The following is a 23,403-nucleotide window of genomic DNA, read 5'->3' on the forward strand; positions in this document are numbered from 1 at the left end:
CTGGTATTATTCATCCCTCATATATCTCTGTCTCTTGGTCCCTGAGCAGTTTGTGTCCCTCTTTACCTCCTGACTTGATTTCACCCCCCTATTAAACCCCTAGTGTCACTGTTTTTCTTCCTAAGTTCCGAAATCACATTTCACAAAGAGCTACATGGAAAAGAGATGGTTAACTATGATACAGAACTTTCAGCACAGGCTAGAGAGGGGGGCCTTCCAAAAGACGCTCACTGGTAATTTTATGCTGTTCCAACCGACAGAAAGACTGCGGCCCAGAAAGCAGTCCTGGCATTGACTTCTGCCTGGGGAGCAAATCAGGACCCTGCTACACAAACGCCCTTCACTACACTTACTGCACAATACAGCCAATAGCCCTGCAGCCCTCCAATAATCCATTACCCTGGCCATAAAATCAAATGTTAACAAAGCCCCATAGAAATGACACATTAACTGCCAATGCTGAAGCATCCCTAGTTAATAGAGATGTTTTACTTTCTTTCTTTCTTTCTTTCTTTCTTTCTTTCTTTCTTTCTTTCTTTCTTTCTTTCTTTCTTTCTTTCTTTCTTTCTTTCTTTCTTTCTTTCTTTCTTTCTTTCTTTCTTTCTTTCTTTCTTTCTTTGTCTCTCAGGGATAAGCTAACTAAAGGTCCAGGCTAGAGATTGTGAAATCTATTGCCCTTCTCATTCTTGGAAAAATCTACCCAGCCCACGCCGTGTCCCCGACCTGATGGCTTTGCAGAGTGTGTGTGTTTTTTTTTGCCATGCAAAGAAAATTGTGTCCAAGAGTTTTTCAAACAAAGAACTTGAATAAAAATCTACAATAAATAAAACCTGTCTAACGTATTGCCAAATCAGCACTCTTTGGGACAGCTTACCCCAAAATCTACTTAGATGGTGCCAATCATCCCCATTCATTTGAGACTAAAGGGTCAGACACACCGAGAAATCTGACTGCCGATAGGTACTTAGCACCTCTGCCCAGAGAATTCCGTCTCTCACAGACCTGTTAGTTTTTCTTTAAGAAGCCCTCCTGTTCTCCACTCATTACCTGTATTAACTGCACCTGTTTGAACTTGTTACCTGTATAAAAGACACCTGTCCACACACTCAATCAAACAGACTCCAACCTCTCCACAATGGCCAAGACCAGAGAGCTGTGAAAGGACATCAGGGATACAATTGTAGACCTGCACAAGGCTGGGATGGGCTACAGGACAATAGGCAAGCAGCTTGGTGAGAAGGCAACAACTGTTGGCGCAATTATTAGAAAATGGAAGAAGTTCAAGATGACGGTCAATCACCCTCGGTCTGGGGCTCCATGCAAGATCTCACCTCGTGGGGCATCAATGATCATGAGGAAGGTGAGGGATCAGCCCAGAACTACACGGCAGGACCTGGTCAATGACCTGAAGAGAGCTGGGACCACAGTCTCAAAGAAAACCATTAGTAACACACTACGCCATCATGGATTAAAATCCTGCAGCGCACGCAAGGTCCCCCTGCTCAAGCCAGCGCATGTCCAGGCCCGTCTGAAGTTTGACAATGACCATCTGGATGATCCAGAGGAGGAATGGGAGAAGGTAATGTGGTCTGATGAGACAAAAATAGAGCTTTTTGGTCTAAACTCCACTCACCATGTATGGAGGAAGAAGAAGGATGAGTACAACCCCAAGAACACCATCCCAACCGTGAAGCATGGAGGTGGAAACATCATTCTTTGGGGATGCTTTTCTGCAAAGGAGACAGGACGACTGCACCATATTGAGGGGAGGATGGATGGGGCCATGTATCGCGAGATCTTGACCAACAACCTCCTTCCCTCAGTAAGAGCATTGAAGATGGGTCGTGGCTGGGTCTTCCAGCATGACAACGACTCGAAACACACAGCCAGGGCAACTAAGGAGTAGCTCTGTAAGAAGCATCTCAAGGTCCTGGAGTGGCCTAGCCAGTCTCCAGACCTGAACCCAATAGAACATATTTGGAGGGAGCTGAAAGTCCGTTTTGCCCAGCGACAGCCCCGAAACCTGAAGGATCTGGAGAAGGTCTGTATGGAGGAGTGGGCCAAAATCCCTGCTGCAGTGTGTGCAAAGCTGGTCATGACCTACAGGAAACATATAATCTCTGTAATTGCTAACAAAGGTTTCTGTACCAAATATTAAGTTCTGCTTTTCTGATGTATCAAATACTTATGTCATGCAATAAAATGCAAATTAATTACTTAAAAATCATACAATGTGATTTTCTGGATTTTTGTTTTAGATTCAGTCTCTCACAGTTTAAGTGTACCTATGATAACAATTACAGACCTCTACATGCTTTGTAAGTAGGAAAACTTGCAAAATCGGCAGTGTATCAATGTCACACCCTGGCTATGGGACTCTAGTTGTTGAGCCAGGGTGTGTTTGTTCTATGTGGTGTGTTTCTATGTTGGGGGTTCTAGTTCGTCTATTTCTATGTTTTGCCTGAGTGACTCCCAATCAGAGGCAACGAGTGTCAGCTGTTGGCTGGTTGTCTCTGATTGGGAGCCATATTTAAACTGTCTGTTTTCCCTTTGTGTTTGTGGGTTTTTGTTCCGTGTTCGGTCATTGTCACCGTGGACTTCACGAGTCGTTTCTTGTTTTGTATTCTTGCTTACACTTTAACTAATTAAAGTATGTTTGTTCATCACGCTGCGCATTGGTCTCTCCCTGACGATCATGACAGAAAAACCCACCACGACTGGATCAAGCAGCATGACGAGGAGAGAGGATGGACTTGGGAGGAGATGAGTGCGAGTCTGGCAAGAGGGATGGAGGCCTTGGCCACGGGTAGGAGTGAAACCCATAAATTTTTTAGGGGGGGGCTAACGCCGTGGACGACGGGGCAGCAGGAGGCCGCCAGGTTACGGGAGTCACTGGTCACCAGGGGGAAGGAGGATGTAGAGGCACGGCGAGAGGTACTGGCGTGTGTTGCCAGTCCGGTCCGGCCTGTTCCTGATCCCCACGTAGGGCCAGTGGTGTGTGTTCCCAGTACGGTCCGGCCTGTTCCTGCCACTCGCACCAAGTCAGTGGTGCGCTTCGTCAGCCCGGCACGGCCCGTTCCTGCTCCCCGCACTAAGTCGGTGGTGCGCTTCGTCAGCCCGGCACGGCCCGTTCCTGCTCCCCGCACCAAGTCTGTGGTGCGTTTCGTCAGCCCTGTCCGGCCCGTTCCTGCTCTCCGCACCAAGTCTGTGGTGCGCGTCGCCAGCCCAGTCCGGCCCATTCCTGCTCCCCGCACCAAGTCTGTGGTGCGTTTCGTCAGCCCGGCTCGGCCCGTTCCTGCTCCCCGCACCAAGTCTACGGTGCGTGTCGCCAGCTCGGCCCGGCCTGCTCCCCGCACCAAGTCAGTGGTGCGTTTCGTCAGCCCTGTCCGGCCCGCTCCTGCTCCCCACACCAAGCCAGTGGTGTGCGTCGTCAGTCCAGCACGGCCCGTGCCTGTTCCCCACACCAAGCCAGTGGTGTGCGTCGTCGGTCCGGCACGGCCCGTGCCTGTTCCACTGGTGCCTGGTCCGGCACCGGTCAGATGCGTTACGCCGGAGCTAGAGCAATCCGCTCCATCAGTGTGCAGTCCAGCTCCGGCCAGCGGGGCCAGACCGGACCAGGGGTACTTTGGGGGGTTGGAGAGGGAGTGGGGATCAAGCCCGGAGCCAGAACCGCCGCCGAGGAGGTATGCCAACCCAGCCCTCCCCTGTTTTGCTCTTTTTGAGGCGCGGTCGCAGTCCGCGCCTTTAGTGGGGGGGTACTGTCACACCCTGGCTATGGGACTCTAGTTGTTGAGCCAGGGTGTGTTTGTTCTATGTGGTGTGTTTCTATGTTGGGGGTTCTAGTTCGTCTATTTCTATGTTTTGCCTGAGTGACTCCCAATCAGAGGCAACGAGTGTCAGCTGTTGGCTGGTTGTCTCTGATTGGGAGCCATATTTAAACTGTCTGTTTTCCCTTTGTGTTTGTGGGTTTTTGTTCCGTGTTCGGTCATTGTCACCGTGGACTTCACGAGTCGTTTCTTGTTTTGTATTCTTGCTTACACTTTAACTAATTAAAGTATGTTTGTTCATCACGCTGCGCATTGGTCTCTCCCTGACGATCGTGACAATCAAATACTTGTGCTCCCCACTGTATTTCAGATTTATAGTGAATGATTGCTCTATGTACACTTATACAGTATACTTCCTTATTACCATAACGTTTTCATCCAAAGCCACTTACAGTTACAAGACATCTTCAGTGTACTTTATGTATGGGCTGTAGATCTGTGGTTAGGGGGAATTTCTACCTTGAATGCCAAAAAGTAAAGGTTGTACAGGAGAGTGTTGGGTTCAAGACAAGAGAGCCTCCTCCAGGTTAGAGCATGTTACCGTCAGGGGTTGGAACCGGTTCAGAGAACAGAACCAAAAACCGGAAAATAACAAAACATTTTGAGGAACAGAATCAGAACCGCGACAGAACTGTTATTTTAAAAGCAAGGGAACCGGTTAATAATGTTCTTTTACGTTCCGGGCATTTTTTCCAGTCCCACAAAAAACGCAACAAAGCGCCTATGCAAAGCCCTCACTCAGAAACTTATTCCAGTATCTGCCTGCCTGCCAGCTGAAAATATTTGCCAGTGTGTGTGCATGTGTAGGTAACATGTCCCTCCCCCTTTGAAGTATAGTCTAGTAGCCTACTGATGTTACAAGCGTGATTCAGAAATTTGGGCGAGAGATTTTTTATTAGAGAAGAATAGATTAACTATTTCAATGCTAGTTAAGGATACTATAATTATCACGTTTCACATTTATTAACTACAAAAAGGTAAGACATGTTTTTATTTTAATTCTGGTGCCGCTCTGCACACAAGCTTGTTAGTTAGCTAGCTAGCTGGTCCAACGTTAAGCCAACTCTCTGAAGTTCAAAGACATTCAAAGTTCCTTCATAGAAGCCACTCCTCCATAGGTATAATTCTGTGGCCCTAATTCCGATAATGCATGTCATAACAACAAGATGCCCAGCGCTTCAAGCCAAGCCTCCTCCCCCACCCTCTCTCGTTCTCTCCCCACCTGTCAAATTTCAGTCGCGTCTTGCGTACTACACTCGTCTGTCCAATGCATGTAAATAGCTTGCCCGCTCCATAGCAATCTGCTCGATCCGCCCTGATTGGTGAAGTCATTGAATGTCGAGCTAAATGTTTTTTACAAAATGATTTCAGAGCTTTAAAAAGGAACAGAAAGGAATGACATAAACATAGCCGCTAACTGATAAATCAAATGTATTTCATTATTAATTTAATTTAATTATTAACAACAAATATAAAAAAATGTGTGAACTAGGCCTGTATTCCTCCTGTATTACCGGAGAAAAATACTCCTAATGTAGTTAGTCAGTACCCTTTTGAGCGATGCCACCAGTGACACCACCGATAATGTCATCAGGGGTTTGAGACTTGGAAGTATAGCCATCCTGGAGTCTCCACACTTCTTTCCTCTGTCATCTTTGTGAGAATGTGTGTTTTCATGCACAACAATGTTTTCCTACAGTGTGTGTGTGTGTGTGTGTGCACGTGTATCTGTGATTGTGTGTTATCATGTTGTGCGTTCTGTACAGGGAATGCTCTATTAAGGGTACCATATTTATACAAAAATAAATATATATGTAAAATGTAACACAAATGGGTGTATAAGGTAAGGTGAATAGTGACACTGTCATCCAGTTCAAAACGTGATGCTCAGTCTGGTCCGGTTTGACCTGTTTGAGTCTGGCTGGGATGATTCAGGGTCAGGTTAGCCAGACTAAAGCTCAAAGACGTAGGGTAGTTCTGGTTCTGTTGGTCCAGTGGTGGAAATGAGGAGGAACCCCTGGAACTGGGTTCCTTTCAAATGTTCGACTGGCACTGGAACCCCCTATCTGGGATCCCCCAGTCAGTGAACCAAGTCCATTTCCACCACTGGTTGGGTCTGGTGTCTGAACCTGGGTCAGAGACCTTGTCTAAACCTGGTGAATGCCTCCACATCCACATCCAAACATGGTCTTCTTTTGTCACTGGATGTGGCCATAATCCTATCACAGGAGACATTGTATTACTCTAAGGAAGTGACTTCCACTGCTTGGTTTCACCAGTGAGTCTCATTGTTATATACATTGTTACCAGTCCCTTTCATAGCTTGTACCAGGTGTAGACAGGGTCAGAAGAACCCAAACAGGTCTGAACCCCACAGTGTGTGTGTGTGAGCCAATGTCTCTCAGCTATAGGCCAGTGACGTACATCTCCATCCCGTCGTTGAAAGTGAAGATGGTGGTGGTGCTGGCGCTGTTGGCCCCATGTTTCACATCACTGATGTTCTCATAAAAGTTATCCCCCCCAGGCAGGGCCCTGGTTAGAGGGGCCGGGGGGCCTGCTGGAGGTCCCTGGGGGCCCGGGGCCCCTGGAGACGACGCTCCATGCTGAGGAGGCTTCTTCCTGGGCTTCAGTGTAGCGTTTGACCCCAGTGTACTGAAATTGGTTCCTGCCTGCTCACGTTTCCGGTGGGAATCTATAGTGGCGTACGCCGGGTCAGACTTGGCTACCACACAGGCGGGCCAGGACCTGTCGCCGACTGGCGCGTAGCAGGGCTCCTCGTGGGATCGGGCCTGGCCACCCTGAACCCCCTGGCCGCGACCCCTCACCCCTCCCCCGGGACCGCCCCACGCCCCATTCCCTCCTCCATTCCCTCCTGCTCCTCCTCTCCCACCTCCTCCATTCTCCTCCACAGAGCAGTGGTTGCGGGGGAGCGTCTTGGCTCCATTGTTGTCCGGGGGAGGTTCCTTCTTCTGGGTTTTACACACGGTGGAGTAGGTGTCAGCGATCTGAAGACAAGACAGAGACAGAGAAGATACACTGAAACAATGTGTTGTCAGAACCACATACATTATAACTTTGGTTACACACATCTTATACATGCAGTCTTTTGTTCATTGGCGAGAAGGCTATAACACATGACAGTATCACTTACAGTACATGGAAATAAAGAATTACAATATGATTGACCACAATGATTTTGGTTTACTAAATAAGTTTATAATCTATTGTACTACATTTTATTTTTATTATACATAATGCTCAATTCAACACTGTTACGGAAAACTGTAAATTATACAGCCATTCTTTGTTTTATCAACAGTAAAACCTTTTACTGCAGCATACAGTAAATTATGGTCTGGCATTAGGGGAAATTGTTGTGGGCGGGGAAAGAATTGCTGTATTTCCACCCCACTGTAATTCCACCCCACAGGATACAGTACAGTACCGTATCTTTAGAGAACAAAAAAACCTTTTGACCACTAGTGGGTGCATGGTATTGTTGTTTCTGGCTCATTAACATATTTTGAAGCGTGCCTTGTAAGAGGCTATATTTGTTGCACCTTTGAGTGAGATAATGCTCCAATTTAACTCCTATATGGATTATAGTGCTCCATCAATTTAAAATGTATAGAGGACAGATTGGAGTGGCAACAAGTCTTAAATCTTAACTGTTATGACTGGTTTCTCTTCATTACGCACAACCCTGCATGGTGGAGATTTTCTAGGGTTGTGTGCCTTTCTCTACTGGCTCTACTTTCTCTCTTCTATCCTTTTCTTTGGACGGACCAGGAGGCAGCAACAGTAACAGTGGAAAAGGCCTGGAACGCCTGAAGGACTGGGGAAGACGGAAGGGTAACAGTGGCTTGACCGCGACCTGACCTGACTCCCCCCACCAGAAACCATGACCCGCCTGGAATTCAGCAGGGCAGTTCTCCAGAGAGGTATGGGCTTTGTGCCGTCTGACCTGAACTGCCTGGTGAAACCCCCAGGGCCACAATAATAATTTGAAGCCAGTTTCAAGACCCCCCAGTTACTAGAACAGTTTTGGTCAAAACTCAGAAAGTGCAAAGATTCAGCCCTGTTTAACAAACTCAGAGCATACCCCCTTTCTGATACAGAATCAAAGGTAATTACAGTAGAGTTTCACAATGAATGCATCCAGGACTACGACATACAGGTTTGGTTAACCAGGTGTGCCACCCTCAAGTCAGTGGCTAGGAGGGTCCTGTATGAAGACAACATCTGGACTGGGGCATGAAAATGGCTGGTCCTGTTAAGACCAGACCCAACCGGAGTGGGCGGAGTCCAACAACTCCCCAGCACCATCACGCTGTGAAACAACAGAGGCTCTGTCCACTACTACGGCATGCCCAAAATGTGCAGGAACTGGGGCCAACTAGGCCACCTGGCCGCAGCCTGCACAGCCATCATCTGCAAGATCTGTAAAGACTACTATCCCAACTCAGACTGTAGCTCCACACGCCCCTGCAACCTGTGCGAGAAAGGGGGCCATTTCTTCAGAACCTTCCCCAGTTCCTACGCCGGTAGTGCAAGGGCCAATGCCGCCAACCCAAATCCCAAACCCACCAACCCCCACCCCCTACACCAGACAACAACAACGAAGACCCAGACCTTTCCACAGGCACCGCCCAACCACCCAAGATATCTCAGAAACGTCCCCCATCCCTGTCACCACCCAAGACGTCCCAGAAACAGCCCCCACCCCTGCCGGCCCCTCCACCTTTGCACCCCCAACAAATCCCTTCCTTACCACCTACACCCCTCCAAACTCCTGGTCAAAGGGGAGCCGGTTTCGAAAGAGGTCATACAACCGGAAGAGCCCCTCACCACACATCTCCAGTTCTTAGATGAAGACGACGACCCAAACTTGACAAGAATTACCAAATGGAAAAGACCAGACAAACAACAGACCAACAAGAGACCAAACCAAAACCCAAACCCCGACGCCAGCAAACACGATCCGCCAAACCCCCTATCCCCTCCGAGAAACCGTCTACCCCTCCCAGACCCCTCATTCATTCCTTTCTCTGATCGCTTCTCCCTACCCCTTACTGTCCCTGATTCCCCACTCCCACCACCAATGGCCCCTGACCCCCTACTGCCCCTGACTCCACCCTCCTGCTCCTTAGCGACCCAGATCCACACCCCTTAGCCCTCCCTGGCCTGATCCCGAACAGCAGCAAACCAGCCAGCCTCAGTCCAGACCCCTTGGACACTCCGAACCGCCTTCACCCCTCCCAGTATCCCCCATTCCATCACCAAGTCAGTACAGGGTTTCACCAGGTAGTCAGTCGGAAGGCACGTCAAGACTTGTCAACAGCCAAGAACCACCCAACACAAACGACCCGCTAGAGGTCCTCATCCAAATCTGCAATGAAATTATCAGATGGCTGTTCATGGTTGCCTCCCCACTAGGGAATCCATCTATAGACGGCACAAGGTACGTACAGAGAGCTGCCCCCATGGTGGCACTCGCACTGAACACACCTACCAACTGTTTAGGTGTGCTCCGTGGCAAGGTGGGTCTGGACCCTGTTTGCTCCCTCTCTCTTCCAGGATCCAGTGTCCAACCTTGCCACCGCATCGCTCCTCCTCCAACACCAGCCCAGGCCGATGCTCCATCTACACTTATCCCTCTCACAGAACCAGACCATAACCAGGAACCATTCATCACCACACCAGAAGAGGCGTGGAGGAAGGACCAAAGCTCTAGACCTATGCCCGGACCAAGCAGGCCACAAGGGAGTACCATCCCTGACCTCCGGATCTTGTGCTCCCAGTTGTTTCTGCTTGCTCCTCAGGTTATCCATCCTCCCTTCTGCAGATCCAGCACCAGACCCAGTCACAGCACCAGAACAACGGAAGAGGCGAGGAGGAGGGACCAAACACCAGACCTTCACCCGGAGCGAGCGGACCATAGGGGAGTGCAACATTTTACCTCTGGGTCTAGGGCTCCCTTGTGTGTCTGCTCGCTGCTCAGGTTGTCCTTCCTCCCCTCTACAGACCCAGATCCCAACCCATCACCTGCAGCAGCCCCAGCTCCCGGTTCCTGGTTGCTGTTTTAATCCCAGTCTCCAGCACCAGACCCAGCACCAACCCTTGGCCTCCAGTCCTGGTCCCAGCACGACTTCCAGTCCCGGCCCCAACACCAGAATCAACCCAGACTTTCCCGGTACAGCCACAACACCAGCACCAACCCTGCACACAGCACCGACCAACCACAACTGCCAATTCCCTTCAGCAACTGCCAGCCCAGCCAAGACCCCACCTTTCCCCTTCCCCAACACAAAGACACAGACACATTGTGGACTGATTGACTGACTGAATGGACTGAAAGATGTTTTCAGAAAATGTGTTGATTGATTGATTGCCTATGTTTTGTTTTTATTTTTTGGATGACCATTTGTTTTGTCAAATTTGAATTGATTACTTATTGTTTGAATTGTTTATTATTTGGAATGACTAATTAATGATGGATAGAATTTTAACATGTTGAACATTTTAAACTGTAATGACTTTTTGAAAAACTAAATAGATTGACCTTAAACCTTCAATGTTTGAGAATTTTGCCATGTCCTTTTGGTATGTTTTGCCATTGAGTCGCTGCCAGTTTCGAAGCCTTTGTTAAGGCCTCTAGAAGTGCAGGTGATACACTACATGACCAAAAGTATGTGGACACCTGATCTTCGAACATCTCATTCCAAAATCATTGGCATTAATATGGAATTGGTCCCCCCTTTGCTACAATTACAGCCTCCACTCTTCTGGGAAGGCTTTCAACTAGATGTTGGAACATTGCTGCTGGGACTTGCTTCCATTCAGCCACAAGAGCATTAGTGAGGTCAGGCACTGATGTTGGACAATTAGGCCTGGCTCGCATTCGGCGTTCCAATTCATCCCAAAGGTGTTCGATGGCTTTGTGCAGGCCAGTCAAGTTCTTCCACACCGATCTCGACAAACCATTTCTGTATGGACCTCGCTTTGTGCACGGGGGCATTGTCATGCTGAAACAGGAAAAGGCCTTCCCCCAACTGTTGCCACGAAGTTGGAAGCACAGAATCGTCTAGAATGTCATTGTATGCTGTAGCGCTTAGATTTCCATTCACCAAACTTTACAGTTGGCACTATGCATTCTGGCAGGTAGCGTACTCCTGGCACCCGCCAAACCCAGATTTGTCTGTTGGACTGTCAGATGGTAAGGCGTGATTCATCCCTCCAGAGAACGTGTTTCCACTGCTCCAGAGTCCAATGGCAGTGAGCTTTACACCACTCCAGCCAATGCTTGGCATTGTGCATGGTGATCTTAGACTTGTGTGCTGCTGCTCGGCCATGGAAACCCATTTCATGAAGCTCCCGACTAACAGTTATTGTGCCGATGTTGCTTCCAGAGGCAGTTTGGAACTTGGTAGTGAGTGTTGGAACCGAGGACAGACGATGTTTACGCGCTTCAGCACATGGCAGTCCCGTTCTGTGAGCTTGTGTGGCCTACCACTTCGTGGCTGAGCCGTTGTTGCTCCTAGACGTTTCCACTTCACAATAACAGCACTTACAGTTGACCGGGGCAGTTCTAGCAGGGCAGAAATTTGACTAACTGACTTGTTGGAAAGGTGGCATGTTGAAAGTCACTAAGCTCTTCACTAAGGCCATTCTACTGCCGATGTTTGTCTATGGAGATTGCATGACTGTGTGCTCGATTTTATACACCTGTCAGCAACAGGTGTGGCTGAAATAGCCAAATACACTAATTTAAAGGGGTGTCCACATACTTTTGTATATATCGTGTATAAAACACCAAATACTCATTAATATGCTATAATGTTTGTAAACACTTTACATAGCAGCCAATCCCTTGTAATTGAAGTAGAGATACTGTGAAATACAAACCCCTCACCTAAACACATTTTATTCATTCATCCATTCATTTATTAATTCATTCCGATTACAGTAGCATTTTTTAACAGTATAATACAGTCCATTTTATGGTATTGTAGTGTGTGTCATGACACAATACTTGCTTTCTATTTATATTACAGTTTGTGTACTGTAATATGAAATATACAATTTTACTTGCCCCAAGCTGCCTGTCAAAATCACGCTAACCTCTTTACAGTGTAGCATATGAAATATACAGTAGACCTGTGAGGCCTTTGATGATATAGTGAGTGTTTTTATTGCCCTCATGACTGTATAATTGTGTACAGAATGTGTCTCTGTGTCAGCCTGCACATACAGTATGCAAACCCTGCACGTATGCAAGAGTGTCTGTGTACAGTATGTGTACTGTGCCTTGCAAAAGTATTCATCCCCCTTGGCATTTTTCCTATTTTGTTGCATTACAACCTGTAATTTAAATAGATTTTTATTTGGATTTCATGTAATGGACATACACAAAATAATCCAAATTGGTGAAGTGAAATGAAAAAAATAACTTGTTTCAAAAAATTATAAAAAATAAATAACGGAAAAGTGGTGCATTCATATGTATTCACCCCCTTTGCTATGAAGCCCCTAAATAAGATCTGTTGCAACCAATTACCTTCAGAAGTCACATAATTAGTTAAATAAAGTCCACCTGTGTGTAATCTAAGTGTCACATGATCTCAGTATATATACACCTGTTCTGAAAGGCCCCAGAGTCTGCACCATCAAGACCAAGGAGCTCTCCAAACAGGTCAGGGACAAAGTTGTGGAGAAATACAGATCAGGGTTGGGTTATAAAAAAATATCAGAAACTTTGAACATCCCACGGAGCACCATTAAATCCATTATAAACAAATGGAAAGAATATGGCACCACAACAAACCTGCCAAGAGAGGGCCGCCCACCAAAACTCACGGACCAGGCAAGGAGGGCATTAATCAGAGAGGCAACAAAGAGACCAAAGATAACCCTGAAGGAGCTGCAAAGCTTCACAGCGGAGATTGGAGTATCTGTCCATAAGACCACTTTAAGCCATACACTCCACAGAGCTGGGCTTTACGGAAGAGTGGCCAGAAAAAGGCATCGCTTAAGAAAAAAAAAAAGCTAACACGTTTGGTGTTCGCCAAAAGGCATGTGTGAGACTCCCCAAACATAGGGAAGAAGGTTATCTGGTCAGATGAGACTAAAATTGAGCTTTTTGGCCATCAAGGACAACGCTATGTCTGGCGCAAACCCAACACCTCTCATCACCCCGAGAACACCATCCCCACAGTGAAGCATGGTGGTGGCAGCATCATGCTGTGGGGATGTTTTTTATCGGCAGGGACTGGGAAACTGGTCAGAATTGAAGGAATGATGGATGGCACTAAATACAGGGAATTCTTGATAGAAACCTGTTTCAGTCTTCCAGAGATGTGAGACTGGGATGGAGGTTCACCTTCCAGCAGGACAATGACCCTAAGCATACTGCTAAAGCAACACTCGAGTGGTTTAAGGGGAAACATTTAAATGTCTTGGAATGGCCTAGTCAAAGCCCAGACCTCAATTCAATTGAGAATCTGTGGTATGACTTAAAGATTGCTGTACACCAGCGGAACCCATCCAACTTGAAGGAGCTGGAGCAGTTTTGCCTTGAAGAATGGGCAAAAATCCCAGTGGCTAGATGTGCCAAGCTTATAGAGACATACCCCAAGAGACTTGCAGCTGTAATTGCTGCAAAAGGTGGCTCTACAAAGTATTGACTTTGGGGGGGTGAATAGTTATGCACGCTCAAGTGTTCTGTTTTTTTGTCTTATTTCTTGTTTGTTACACAAGAAAAAATATTTTGCATCTTCAAAGTGGTAGGCATGTTGTGTAAATCAAATGATACAAACCCCCAAAAATCCATTTAAATTCCAGGTTGTAAGGCAACAAAATAGGAAAAATGCCAAGGGGAGTGAATACTTTCGCAAGCCACTGTATGTATGAGCAAACATGAATCAGTGTGTGTGTGTGTGTGTGTTGACACAGTGCAGTAACCTGACCCATTTTGCTCAGGCAGAGTAAACTGTGTATCAGCCTGTTGTGTGCTCTGGCTGGACTGAGTGGTTAGAGTTACCTAACCACTGGATAAACCAGTTACATTTCACCACAGTCAGCCCAAACAAGTAGTGGAGAAAATAGAAGGGTGTGTGTCAGGGACCTGGATAACAGCCAACCCACTAAACCATGTATTTAGATACATTTATGACACATCCGTTATTCATGAAGGAAACTTTGTGTAAATTATGCTTTTCACATGGTATGTAATAACGTACCATATCAAGTTTCAAGTTTCACATTTTATTAGTCGTATGTACAGAATACACATGGTATACACGTACAACTAAATGCTTATTTGCAGGTTCCTTCTCAAGAATGCAACAACAATAAGAAATAATAGTGTGTGTGTGTGTGCCTACACTCACTCCTGTCATTGCTAGAAGTCTTTGACATTTACTACTCACAACCAAATGGCATGTGTAAAATCTTGCAGAGGCATTCCATCTAAGCGACATTGTGACCTCAGTGGAATTTCTGTGTCATAGTTCTATTAGGAGAGAGGTGCACCAAAGGATTGTGGGATACGGCCATGTTTGTCTCCCGTGTTCACACCCGGACTGGCACCTCTGCTCTACTACTCCTGAGAAACACTGGCTGAGCAAATAGCTCTCTTTACCTATCATTCTCCATATTGCTCTCTGTCTTTATCATTCTGTCACTCTATCTTTCACTATCTCTCTCAGACCCCAAGGGATTTTCTGTCACGACTTCTGCCGAGGCTGCCTCCCCTCCTTGTTCGGGCAGGTTTCGGCGTTCGGCGTCACCGGCTTACTAGCTACTGCCGATCCATTTTTCATCACTCCATTTGTCTTGTCTTCAATCACACACACATGGTCCTTATTCCCTCATTAGTCATTGTATAAGTGTTCCCTCTGCTTCCTTGTCTGTGTGGGTGATTGTTTATTGTGGAGGTTAGTGAAGCTCGGTGGAGCGCATGTATTTTGTATCAACGTGAGTATTTCCCGCGTGCCTTGTATTTTCCAGTGCGCCTGTTTTGTGCCCTAAAGTGTGATTGACGCATTTCTGCGTAAACCTGTATTTTGTGGATTAAAGCCTGTTATTCTGTGACTTACCCTCCTGCGCCTGACTCTTTCAACACCACCTCATCACAGAATCACCCACCTGCTATGGAGTCAGCGGGAGAGACGCGCATGCCTGGAGTTGTGGAACGGGTCCAGGAGCATTCAACTGTGCTAGCCAGCTTGGGTGAAGCGATGGATCAATCCATCGTGACCAGCTGGCCAACCGGATCCCGCCACCTACACCCCAGCACCCGGAGGGATCCAGATATCCTGACCACAGGAGTTTGACGGGACAGCGGCGCTGTGCCAAGGATTCCTTCTCCAACTGGAGCTCTACTTCTCCAGCATCCGGCCGGTCCAATCGGAGCGGGAGAGGGTGTACGCCCTCGTCTCCTGCCTCTCGGGGAAAGCCCTGGAGTGGGCCAACGCGGTGTGGAACGAAGGAGGAGCTGCGTTGGAGAACTACGGGGAGTTCGCTCACCTCTTCCGGGCGGTCTTCGATCACCCGCCAGAGGGTCGAGAGGCGGGCAAGCGGCTGGTCCACCTGAGGCAGGGGACAAGGACTGCGCAGGACTTCGCATTGGAGTTTTGAACTCTGGCAGCTGGGTCTGGGTGGAACGTGCGGGCCCTGATCGACCATTTCCGGTGCCATCTGCGAGAGGACGTCCAACGGGAGCTAGCCTGCCGTGACACCATGTTGTCCTTCTCGCAACTGGTGGACATGTCCATTCGTTTGGACAACCTGCTGGCAACCAGATGACGTCCTGGAGGAGGTCTGCCCGTTTCCATCCCGGCCGACTCCGATTCAGAACCAATGGAGATGGGTGGAACCGCTAGCTGAGAGAGCGGAGGACAACAGCGCCAGTGCCACACTGGTGGCGCGAAGGGACATTTCACCACACGTTTTCGTCAACGCTCTTCTGGGTTTGGAGGCGGCAGGCAGGGCACTCTCACATCACCCCAGGCATCGAACACCCACACTCGTTCAGAGCCCTCTGATGCGCACTGTGAAATACACATCTCCTTTCCTGAGCACATGGTAGTTCCCCAGTGTAAGGCGCTAGTCGATTCAGGCGCAGCTGGGAACTTTATGGACAGGGCATTCCCACACCATATAGGCATTCCATTGATTCCCCTATCCATTCCACGCCCCATCAGAGCACTTGATAGTCGACCATTAGGGTCCGGGTTGGTTAAGGAAGTTACTGCACCAGTCACCATGATTACCCAGGAGACACATTGTGAGCAGGTTACTTTTTCCATTATTGAGTCTCCTGCTTTCCCTGTGGTATTAGGTATCCCTTGGCTAGCACTCCACAACCCCACCTTCTCATGGCCACAGAGGGTTCTCACGGGGTGGTCGCGAGAGTGTCAGGGTATGTGTCTAGGTGTTTCCGTTGGTGCAACCACGGTGGAAAGTCCAGACAGTACCTCCACCGTGCGCATTCCCCCTGAATACCTCGATCTGGCGCAAGCGTTCTCTAAAACGCAGGTGACTAAGTTACCACCTCATCGGGCGGGGGATTGCGCGATAAACCTCCGGGTAGACGCTGTACCTCCCAGGAGTAATATATACCCCCTGTAACAGGCTAAAACTGTGGCTATGGGTATATACGTCCCTCCACTTCACCCGCCTCCTCGAGTTTCTTCTTTGTGAAGAAGAAGGACAGAGGTCTACGGCCGTGCATTGATTATCGACTACTGAACAGGGAGACGATAAGATTTAGTTATCCTCTCCCCCTCATTCCTTCATTGGGCGTGCTTCTTCACCAAATTAGATCTCAGGAGTGCGTACAACCTGGTATGTATCCGAGAAGGAGATGAGTGGAAGACAGCATTATGAATACCTGGTGATGCCCTATGGTTTGATGAATGCTCCCTCAGTTTTCCAGTCCTTTGTGAACGAGGTGTTTCGGGACATGCTTGGTCGCGGTGTAGTGGTCTACATCGATGACATCCTGGTGTATTCCGCTACGCATGCCGAGCATGTGTCCCTAGTTCGCAAGGTGCTGGCCGGACTGTTGGAAAATTACCTTTATGCTAAGGCAGAGAAGTGTATGTTTTTCCAGCAGTCCGTCTCCTTCCTTGGATACCACATTTCCACCTCAGGTGTGGAGATGGAGGGAGATCGCATTTCAGCCGTGCTTAATTGACCGACTCCAACCACGGTTAAGGAGGTGCAGCGCTTCCTTAGCTTTGCCAACTACTATCAGAGGTTTATCCGGGGCTTTGGCAAAGTCGCAGCTCCCATTACCTCCCTGTTGAAGGGTGGGCCGTCCCGGCTCCGCTGGTCTGCTGAGGCTGACCTGGCCTTCAGCAAACTGCGGGGTCTGTTCACCTCAGCCCCAGTACTGGCCCACCCCGATTCATCACTACCATTCGTAGTGGAGGTGGATGCTTCCGAGGTTGGGATAGGGAGCTGTCCTGTCTCAACGCTTGGGTACGAGCAGAACTACGGCTTTGGTGATCGGGAGCTGTTGGCTGTTGTCCGAGCTTTGACCGTGTGGAGGCATTGGCTCGAGGGGGCGAAACACCCTTTCCTCGTCTGGACGGACCACCGTAACCTGGAGTACATCTGGGCAGCGAGGAGGCTGAATCCTTGCCAGGCCAGGTGGGCCCTATTCTTCACCCGGTTTGATTTCACTCTATCATACATCCCGGGTACAAAGAACATGAAGGCAAACGCACTGTCCCGGCTGTATGACACAGAGGAGAGGCCCAGCGACAACACCCCCATACTGCCGGCCTGCTGCATTGTGGCGGCGGTAGTATGGGCGATGGACGCGGATATAGAGGAGGAATTACACACGGATCCCTCTCCACCTCAGTGTCCAGATGGGCTACAGTACGTGCCTGCTCTTATCCGTGACCATCTGATCTACTGGGCACACACGTCACCCTCCTCTGGTCACCCAGGTATCGGCCGTACAGTGCGCTGCCTGACCGGAAAATACTGGTGGCCTACCTTGACTAAGGACGTGAGGGTGTATGTCTCCTGCTCAGTGTGCGCCCAGAGTAAGGCACCTAGGCACCTCCCAGCTGGTAAGTTACAACCTTTACCAGTTCCACAACGACCATGGTCTCACCTAAGTGTTGATTTTCTAACTCATCTTCCCCTCTCCCAAGGTAACACCACCATCCTGGTCATTGTGGACCGCTTTTCTAAAGCCTGCCGCCTCCTTCCTCTGCCTGGTCTCCCCTACGGGGTACCAGATGATATAGTGTCTGATATAGGTCCCCAGTTCACATTCAAGGTCTGGAAAGCATTCATGGAATGTCTGGGGGTCTCGGACAGCCTGACCTCTGGGTTCCACCCCGAGAGTAATGGGCAGGTGGAACGGGTAAATCAGGACGTGGGTAGGTTCCTGCAGTCCTACTGCCAGGACCGGCCGGGGGAGTGGTCAGTGTTCTTGCCATGGGCAGAATATGCCCAGAACTCTCTCCGTCACCCCTCCACTAACCTAACGCCTTTCCAGTATGTTCTAGGTTTCCAACTGGTTCTGGCACCGTGGCACCAGAGCCAGACCGAGGCTCCTGCGGTGGATGACTGGTTTTTACACGTGGAGGAGACGTGGGATACTGCCCACGTTCACCTCCAATGCGCCGTGCGTCGTCAGAAGGCCAACGCTGACCGCCACCGCAGTGAGGCCCCCGTCTTTGTACCAGGGGATCGGGTCTGGCTCTCGACCTGGAATCTGCCCCTCCCCCTGCCCTGCCGGAAGCTGAGCCCGCGGTTTGTGGGGCCGTTCAAAGTCCTGAGGAGATTCAACGAGGTCACTTATAGGTTGTTACTTCCCCCTGATTATCGTATTAACCCCTCGTTTCATGTGTCTCTCCTCAGGCCGGTGGTAGCTGGTCCGCTCCAGGAGTCTGAGGTGCGGGAGGTCCCTCCACCTCCTCTGGACATCAAGGGGGCCCCGGTGTACTCTGTCCTTTCCATCCTGGATTCGAGGCGTCGGGTGGGGGGCCTTCAGTACCTAGTGGAGTGGGGGGGGGGTACGGTCCGGAGGAACGGTGCTGTGTCCCGGTGAGGGATATCCTCGATCCCTCCATGTTACGGGATTTCCACCGTCGCCATCCGGCTCGCCCTGCTCCGCGTCCTCCTGGCCGTCTCCAAGGCCGGGGTCAGCGCGCGGCTCGGGGAGGTACTGTCACGACTTCCGCCGAGGCTGCCTCCCCTCCTTGTTCGGGCAGGTTTCGGTGTTCGGCGTCACCGGCTTACTAGCTACTGCCGATCCATTTATCATCACTCCATTTGTCTTGTCTTCAATCACACACACGTGGTCCTTATTCCCTCATTAGTCATTGTATAAGCGTTCCCTCTGCTACCTTGTCTGTGTGGGGTGATTGTTTATTGTGGAGGTTAGTGAAGCTCGGTGGAGCGCGTGTATTTTGTATCGACGGGAGTATTTCCCGTGTACCTTGTATTTTCCAGTGCGCCTGTTTTGTGGCCTGGAGTGTGTTTGACGCATTTCTGCGTAAACCTGTATTTTGCGGATTAAAGCTTGTTATTCTGTGATTTACCCTCCTGCGCCTGACTCCTTCAACACCAACTCATCACATTTTCATAGTTTCAAAAAATGCACAATGGTCTTTAGGGGGTAACTGTTGGGATGGGCCTGACACTGTGAGTATCTATCTACAAAGTATATATGTTATACTCTGCAGATACTAACACATACTCATACAAGAGAACATAAACAATAAGAGTTCTTCTTTTCATAAGATTCAACATTCAATCTTCCCTTCCTCCCCCCCCTCTCTCTCTCTCTGTGTGTCTCTCTCTTCCTGACATATTTCTAGCACCACATTTACCCTGCCCCCAAAAATCTGTGGTGATCTTTTTTGATAAACAAAGTCCATGCCCTGCGCTGTTTGTGTGATCTGTGCAGCCATTGTGTGTGTGTGTGTGCATGTGTGTGTATGTATGTGTATGTGTGTGTGTTTGCAGCAGAGGAAGGAAGTCACAAGACGAATGGGGGTTTCAAAACTGCAGCTGTTGAGGAAGCCTGTACTGTATCTTTTATTTGCTTTGTTCTCCTCTTCTCCTTCTCCTCGTCTACTCTAAGATACCGTTCGTATTTCTATTCTCTGTGTATAAACCTGGCATTTTAAACCTGAAAATATGGGATGAGATTACCTGGCCTCCACAATCCCCCGACCTCAACCAAATTGAGATGGTTTGGGATGAGTCAGACTGCAGAGTGAAGGAAAAGCAACTAACAAGTGCTCAGCATATGTGGGAACTCCAAGACTGTTGGAACAAATTCCAGGTGAAGCTGGTTGAGAGAATGCCAAGAGTGTGCAAAGCTGTCATCAAGGCAAAATATATTTGGATTTGTTTAGCACTTTTTTGGTTCCTACATGATTCCATAAGTGTTATTTCATAGTTTTGATGTCTTCACTATTATTCTACAATGTAGAAAATAGTAAAAATTAAGAAAACCCTTGAATGAGTAGGTGTTCTAAAACTTTTGACCGGTAGTGTACAGTGAGGGAAAAAAGTAAACAGAAACGGAAATGATCTGGAAATAAATAGAAAAACACCCGATAAAGAGTCCCCTGGTGGTCTGCAACTGAGCCAAAAGTGAAACTGTCCAGAAGTACTTGGTCCCATAGTATGACTGATATGTCAGAGCTAAGGGTTAGGGTGTGGAAGTTATGGGTCGACCCCCACGTTGCGGTTCAACATGGGTGTAATTCGACCCTGCAGTGTAACCAGATACCAGGCCCCTGACCAAGTTTGACTCAGGAAGGCATAGAGGTCAAAGGTTGTCTGTGTTATGGCGGCAAAGCCAATCAAAGAGGAGCTCTCTAGGTAAACAGGACCCCCTCTTTCACAATTTGCACATAAAGTTAACAGACATTTACAGTACATACAAACCATATATTCCCTAAGCAATGCACAAATCTCCCCATGACACACTTACCTCATCCCGCCCACTCCACCACCCACCTACATACACACACAGACACATCCCTCACCTCCAAGGCTGTGGGTATGTATCCTTGTCCGTTCTCCCCCGGGGGTGTAGGCGCTGGGTGCAAGGTGACAATGCCATTGTCCTCAGGGGGCTTCCAGATGTACTGTTCCCCGTTTCCCATGAACACCGCCTCCTGGTGGACACACAGAGAACAGAGGTGAGGGCTCTGCTGTCAGCCTGGTAGCCAGGGCCCATACTCACTGCTCGAAGCCCCGCCGCAACACATCATATATTAAGGTGAACACTGCAGCAGAAGCAAACTCCTTCCTCCGCTCCGCTTTCATTCACGTGAGGCTATAATACGTTGAGTTTCCCGGGGAAGCTGTGAAGCACCGGGGAAGCTGTGAAGAGATCTGTTGCCTATTGCTTATTGATAATCATTTTCAGACGTTTTCCGTTGGTAGGCCTACCCATGTGTCTCGCCTCACTCTGAAAGCCTGCTCACTGATGTCAATACCAAAGCTGATAATTGTGACTTGATTGAATTGGAATGATGTGGATCATGATAATGATGGTGAGAACCCAGTATAGCCTAACCCTTTAATCATAGGCTATTGTTACTTTGTTTCTCTAAAATCACAATGTTTCCATTTCTATAGTCATGTGACAAAGAGTATTTTTTTAATTGAAACGTCCAAATGTCAGCCTTTTACCAGATACATATTTTTTAGCCTATAGATAATATTCTGGCCATATGAACACATTTATATTAGGCCACAAAAAGAACAGCTATGCATGATTCAATGAAAAGCCGCAAAAAGACAACATTGTTTCACATTCTTTAATAAAAGACTCATAAACAGAAACATGCAATAGGCTATACAGCTGGCTTCACAGTTTCCCCGCCAAATAGGCTTACAAGGAAACTCGACTTATCTCGACTGCGCGAGGGGGTCTGTGCGCTGCGTAGTACCTCCACAAAAAGTTTTGCTCAACAAAAAAACACATAAGCCTCACTAATAGAGCCTCAAAAGTAGAAGTGCTGATACAGGATCAGTTTTGTCTTTTAGATCATAATGAATATGATTATATATGATGATCCTACATCAGCACCCATACTCCGAGACACCTTTTGAATAAGGGCCTTGTATTGAACAATATACTGTATAAATCCCAGCAAAACAACTCAATGCATGCATACTCACACACAGACACAGACACACATAAACATGAACGCACACACTGTAGATTATCTCTGGTAGGTCAGCTCAGCTTTATGTCCGGCCTGCATATACATGGACATACGATACAGGAGACCTGTATGTTTGTGTGTGTGTGTGAGTTCTCTTGCAAATGTTTATCCAGGGAAACAATGTAAACACAGTCCACACTGAACAGCAAGGAGTGTGTGTGTGTGTGTGTGTGTGTGTGTGTGTGTGTGTGTGTGTGTGTGTGTGTGTGTGTGTGTGAGTGGATCTCATGTGACTGTCTACCCATCCGTCCCACCACTAGTCTTGTAAGAGAACGGTGAGGGACTGTGTTTGTAGAGAGGAATGCCATGGTTGTTGAAATGGTTGTGCATCGTTGTGCATATGGATGAAATTATCTTTTGGCATCAGATCATCTCTGTTCACACATTTGTAAGTGTACATGTGTAGTGCTATTAAATATCTCCCCATTTACAGCATATAATCTCTATGCAGCTTCACTATGCTGTCAGGTTCAATTAAAGTCTCCCCTCCACCATACTGCTGTCTCTTGTCCTTTTGGTTGTTGTTTTTTCTGATCACAACAAAACAGTACTGTCAGACAGAGGGTGAAATGTTTTTGAGGACATTTTGATGGTTAATGAATCATGTGTGTTGTGTTGCATATACACGGCCCCCAGATCAAAGATGCTCCCCACGTGTGTGTGTTTTGTGTGTGTGTTTGTGTGTGCGTTTGTGTGTGTGTCTCAAAAGACAGACCACTCAGCGCACAGCTGCCAAGAAATCAGACAGCAATCATAACCAGAATCAGATGCTGCCATCAAATTAGATTTTCTTCTTCATCAGTGGATATTTTGAACTCTTGGTCGATCAGTCAGAGGTTTCTCAGCCTCAAGTGAGAGAGGAGTGCTACCAACATCCAGATGTTTATTGCTCTCTATCACACACAGAGACACTCCATTGTCCCCACTGTCATATCTACACTTCAAATCCACTGCAGGAGAAGACTCCCAGGAGGTTTCTTTACCAGTATGGTACAAAAAGAAAGCTGAAACTCATACATATCCATCATCTATGGTGTCAGTGATTATGAATGTTTTATGAGCGACATTAGTAAACACAATTAAAGTTCATTAAAGTTCAGGAGTTGTTTGTTGATTGTGCTTGTTTATAAAATCTTAATTTAATTTACATTCTAACAAAGATCAAACTCAATAATTACATAGCCCAATAGTTAATGTTCTGTAAATTAAGCTCCTGTCACGTTCGTTGAGTAAAGGATCGGACCAAGGTGCAGCGTGGTATGCGTACATAGTCGTTTATTATATGAACACCGACAAAATAACAAAATCCAACAGAACGTGAAGTTCAAGAGGCTAAAAATCAAACGCGCCAAACA

General features: G+C 47.9%; 1 protein-coding gene across 1 annotated transcript in view; it reads right to left on the reverse strand.

Annotated features, from left to right (window-relative positions):
- Positions 1 to 6,232: 6,232 nt before the first annotated feature.
- Positions 6,233 to 23,403, reverse strand: part of LOC311147580 (uncharacterized protein) — a gene marked incomplete at both ends in the record, with an annotated part of 77,689 nt that continues 60,518 nt past the window's right edge. The window contains 2 exons of the mRNA XM_084184325.1: positions 6,233 to 6,832; positions 20,858 to 20,989. Of these exons, the coding sequence (XP_084040451.1) occupies positions 6,233 to 6,832; positions 20,858 to 20,989 (732 nt within the window). The remainder of the gene's footprint in view (positions 6,833 to 20,857; positions 20,990 to 23,403) is intronic.

Source organism: Coregonus lavaretus (genome assembly GCF_964263955.1).
Source record: "Coregonus lavaretus genome assembly, chromosome: 20".
NCBI classification, from domain to species: domain Eukaryota; kingdom Metazoa; phylum Chordata; class Actinopteri; order Salmoniformes; family Salmonidae; genus Coregonus; species Coregonus lavaretus.